Below are 5,000 nucleotides of genomic sequence, written 5' to 3'. Positions count from 1 at the left end.
CTAGGTGAAGTTGGGCCAAAATACATGGGCCTCTATGGAGCTATGGGGCTTTTTGGGTCCAGTCCAGCGCCACAACAGGCCATTATATGAACTACCGATTTCAAATGAGGCTTCACGAAATATCTGGCTGACTGCCCCCCTGGTTTATACTAGAGTTTTGTTCTTGATGAATTCAGTCTATTTCTTTTATAGCCTACATATTATGATGTCACTCCTGTCGGATTGGACATTATATTGTCCAATCAGAAAAGGGACAGAACATTTACTTTTGGAGTTATAGAACAGGTTTGCTTTAGCGAAGTTCTCCTAGAGAAGAACCCCTAGAACCTTACAGCAACCACACTAATTCAATATCACAATTTAAATAAATGAATACTAAAAGTCATAAGAAGATATATACAGTATTTATCTGGTAATTAACCCATTCTGACCGGGCACCCATTTTGGTGTCAGCATCATGTTATGCTTTAGCTATTTAAAAATAGCAGATCTACAAGCTCATATCGCGCCACCGAGTGGCGCGATACGAGCTTGTAGGTCTGCTATTTTCTTTTTAATCGAAGAACGACTGACATTTTTAGAATCTGATCTCAGGTCAGAATGGGTTAATCAGACCAGTGTGTGTCCGGTGGAAACCATCGTATGAATCTGATCTCAGGTCAGAATGGGTTAAAGGACCTATAATGTTTATTATTATAATTTTTGCCTTCTCCTCTTTCTTTCTTTCTTTCTTTCATTCTTTCTTCCCCCCCCCCCCCCCCCCCCCCCCACATACACACACGCACGCTAGCGGTAGCAGACATGGACATCAAGCCCATCAACAAGCGAGCTTCAGGCCAGGCGTTCGAGGTGATCCTGAAGCCACCGTCTCCGGTGTCCGAGGCGGCTCACTGCATCAGCAGTCCACCCAAGAGGGACATCTCGCTGGAGGACATCCAGAAGAAGCTGGAGGCCGCCGAGGACCGCCGGAGAGTAAGGCTGTTGTCCTATAGCCTGACACTCAACTCACTTCATTATTCACATCAACCAATCAAAATAGTAGCAAAGCAGATGATGTTGTTGTCAAGAATACAAGAAGACTCACCCCGTTTCTGTTTTCCTCCCAGAATTTTCCCCAGTGAGGGGTGGACAGGCTGGACAGCAGACGGCTGGATTTTGAATTTCTCTAACTATAAACTTTCATGACAGCAGACAGCCTAAGTACAAATATAATTTATTAAAAGCTACTACAGTGAAGTCTGTTCACATAAGTTGTTGTAGGATATGTGGGGATTATCTGACGAGGTACCATTTGAGGGGGCAAAACCTTATATATACTAAATAATACTAAATTGTTTATAGGGTCAATATAAGTAATATAATATAGCCTTTCCACAGGAGTATCTTTTTATATTTTTCCAAAAAGAATACAAACAGCCAATAGCATATTACAAAGTTATCCCCCTCACTGGGGAAAATTCCGGGAGGAAAAACGGGCACGCACCGGGGTGAGTCTTCTTGTTACCGTTATCAATGTAGCTAACCCGGTTGCTAACCAAACAAACACAAGAGGTCACCGAGCGCTATACTAGCATGTAAACAAAAACGGTGAAATATGTCGGATGATGATGTTTTCTAAAACCTCTCGTTTCTGTAAAGAAGCGATTTATCATAGGGTGATTTAATAGCCAGATCGATATGGTTGCAATAAGTTAGAGTAGGTCACTCTGGTGGTGGTTCCGCTAACATAGATGGAAGACAGTTCTTTGTCTCACTAGGTGACTATGTATTAAAACGTGTTGAGACAGAGTATGACATTCCCCAAGGGGTTACACACCGGCATTCCGAAGCTCGCTATTCCGACGCATCGTCAAAGGAACTGAGGGTTTATATACACACGCAGGGATAAACAGACAAAAGTGAACACTACTGCCAATTAACAGAAGGATAGGCTAGAGGACTAACAGGACACAGGTGGAGATAACAAATAATCACAGGCAGGTGAGACAAACAGGCAACAACTACTACAGGATGACAGATAACACTCTCTCTCTATCTCTCGCTGTCTCTCGCTGTCTCTCACTCCCCCCCCCCCCCCCCCCCCCTGCAGTCTCAAGAGGCGACGGTGCTGCGTGCGCTGGCAGAGAAGCGCGACCACGAGCGTGACGTGCTGCTGAAGGCCATGGAGGAGAACAGCAACTTCAGCCGCAAGGCTGAGGAGAATCTCCTCATGAAGATGGAGCAGATCCAGGAGAACCGACAGGCCTACCTGTCCTCCATCATGGAACGCCTGCAGGAGAGGGTGAGGAGGAGGATTGTTAGGGGTTTAGGGGTTCATTCCGTTTTAGGCTGAAAGGGCGAAGTTCTGACTTGAACCAAACGCTGACTCCCAAGAGTTGGGTAGTCTTGAAGATGGGTAAGAGGTTGAACCTATAGCTCTGAGAGCTGGGGAGAGGAGAGGAGGGGGTACAGTATTTTGGGGCTTGGCCAAAACTGCCATTCCTTCGTGGGGTGAAAACAACTCAGCCTACCATTGGAATTGCATTAGGGAACATACACGTTACTTTTCTTGCCTCCATCATATAGCGCAACATATGGTGAAGAACGGGGACCGACAAATATTCTAAACGCGATTCTGCCAATAATCATTATTCTTTGAGACACATCCGAAGTCAAGCAAAGAATCACGTGACGTTGATCGACTTCCCCTACCTCATTCTAGGACATGTCAAACACACAGACTATAGCCTATATTATTTTTCTGGCCATAGAGTGCAAATTTCAAATTGCGCTACTGTTATCATACTACAAATACTATTAACATTAAGTGACTGGAGTTTCTTCCAGCGGTGACATGTACCTTTAACCTGTGTGTGTGCGTGTGTGTGTGCTTGTGCGTGTGCGTGTGTGTGTGTGTGTGTGCGTGTGTGTGTGTGTGTGTGTGTGTGTGTGTGTGTGTGTGTGTGCGTGCGTGCGCGTGCGCGTCTTCCCAGGAGAGGCATGCACAGGAGGTACGCCGGAACAAGGAGTTGAGAGAAGAGGTGACAGCGTGAAGCGCCACCCAGGGGCCTGGTTTTACCCCCCTCTCCTTCCCCCACCCCCACCCACCACCTCCAAGATGACAACACCTCCTGCTCCCCACCCCACCTCCCCCACCCCCACCCCCTCCATACCCACCCCCTCACCCCCCATACTACGACCACCACCACCACCAAATCTACAACAAAAACAACAACAACTACAACTACAACGGACGTCAACGTGGGGTACTGGGTATAGCGTCCAATGCTACCCCGATAGCATTAGCAACAGCAAAGAAGCAGGGGGGAAGGGGTTTAAACATAATGCAAAAATAATAATAATGAGAAAAAATGTATGTGTCCTTAAAACAAAGAATGTTTTGCTCTCTTTTAAACATTGAGGATAAAAGCTGAATTGGCGACAGTGGGTATCGTAAGAACTTATTTTCTTCCTTTGTAAATACTTATTTTTTTGTTATACAGTAACGACACAAAGCAGCAGAAAGTATTGATTGCCGTGTGCCATTTTTTATATGTTCGTTTTCCTCACCCTATATGCATATATACAGTATATATATATATATATGGATGTGATTTGCTTTCTGGTTTACTGGTCTCATTTCCAAACCGAGGAATCGTTTTAGTTTTTTGGGGAAAAGTCTCTCTCATGTATATTATGGTAACAAGCTTCGGTGTTTGTCGTGAGTTCGCAGGCTAGGCTATAGCTGACGTTTTCGCTCTGTCCGGTCGTGTCCCGACCCGGCCCTTTTTTCTGTTCCATGTAGCCGCTTTTTAGTCCCTTCCTCAAAGTGTGCACTTGCGCACGCCAACCCTCTAGACGTGGGAGAAGTCTCGCACCAGAGGGCGATGTCACGCAACATTATGTGTCCGTAGTAATCTGTTAAGGGAAGAGTTCACAAGTGTACACTTTAGTGGGCATGAAGGAAGGGCCGCACGTACGCGAACCTAGGCGTCCGTTCCATTGTCGGTGTGGAGAATGTAAGCCGTAACTGCACATCCACTCCTGGGAGGCCCATGACAGGGGGCGCCACAGGGGGATATTAGCCTATAGCATTTATTGAGCCCATTCTTTTCAGTCATCTTTCTTTCTCTCCCCGCACCTTTCTACCCCTCTTCATCCCTCCCTCCCCTCTCTCATGTATCACCACACACATGCTAGCGTACACACTGCTAGCGTACACACTGCTAGCGCACACACTGCTAGCGTACACACTCGCGCCTGTAATGTTCGAGTGGATGAGAATTTAGCAGATCGCGACAAACGGCTAAATGGAACCCGCTGAATCCCATCCATCTTTGTAAAGACCGCTTGCCATCTTTGGCCAATGGCAGACGTTCCTAGGAACCTTTGGCCAATGGCAGACATTCCTAGGAACCTTTGGCCAATGGCAGACGTTCCTAGGAACCATCTTTGGCCAATGGCAGAAGTTCCTAGGAACCAAACACATGTGCAATGTCAGTATAGATGTGGGATAACCGTACAGGCTTTGAGTGCAGATGAGAAACAGACCATGAGATCAGAGAGTTCTGGCCACGTTGAGTCAACCGCACGTCTGGAGAAGTTGCCAACTATGAATAATATGCTAACTAGAATATCACTCAGCACCCATATTAGCTTGCGTGAAGTTCTCGTTCCTGCAATGTTGTGGCAACTGGCAATGAGACCCCAGCCGAAAATACCAGAGGTTCTGACATCGCCATGCACTATAACAATTTCTAGCCAGTCTTATAGACGTCAACGCTTGACTCTATGAACCCTATAGTGTCCTCATTTTGGACAAACATTCAGCGAGAATTGCAGCTAAGCTACAAGTTGTGAACTTGCAGCAGATTTCAGTGAAGAGATCCGGTGTAGAGGTTCACAACTCGGGAGCCTAATGCAGAGTCTACAGACCCCTGAGGGACTCTGGTCAATGACGTACAGTATAGGGCTTTAAGTGGTTGACTGTGGAACTGGGAGAAGGCCATTTTAAGGGCAGC

General features: G+C 46.4%; 1 protein-coding gene across 3 annotated transcripts in view; it reads left to right on the top strand.

Annotated features, from left to right (window-relative positions):
- Nucleotides 1–3,103, top strand: part of stmn2b (stathmin 2b) — a 4,268-nt gene extending 1,165 nt beyond the window's left edge. Inside the window, exons 2-4 of one of the 3 annotated variants that reach the window (XM_083784152.1) lie at nt 800–972; nt 2,090–2,281; nt 2,973–3,103. In XM_083784152.1, coding sequence (XP_083640278.1) covers nt 800–972; nt 2,090–2,281; nt 2,973–3,032 — 425 coding nt within the window. In that variant the 3' untranslated portion in view covers nt 3,033–3,103. Of the gene's footprint in view, nt 1–790; nt 973–2,089; nt 2,282–2,972 lie in introns of all 3 variants that reach the window. The other 2 variants (XM_083784151.1, XM_083784153.1) reach the window with 2 other exon arrangements.
- Nucleotides 3,104–5,000: the final 1,897 nt, after the last annotated feature.

The sequence above is a fragment of the Protomyctophum parallelum genome (genome assembly GCF_964188405.1).
Source record: "Protomyctophum parallelum genome assembly, chromosome: 1".
Classification (NCBI taxonomy): domain Eukaryota; kingdom Metazoa; phylum Chordata; class Actinopteri; order Myctophiformes; family Myctophidae; genus Protomyctophum; species Protomyctophum parallelum.
Note: the sequence above shows the minus strand (reverse complement) of the source record. Positions and strands in the feature narration are given on the sequence as shown.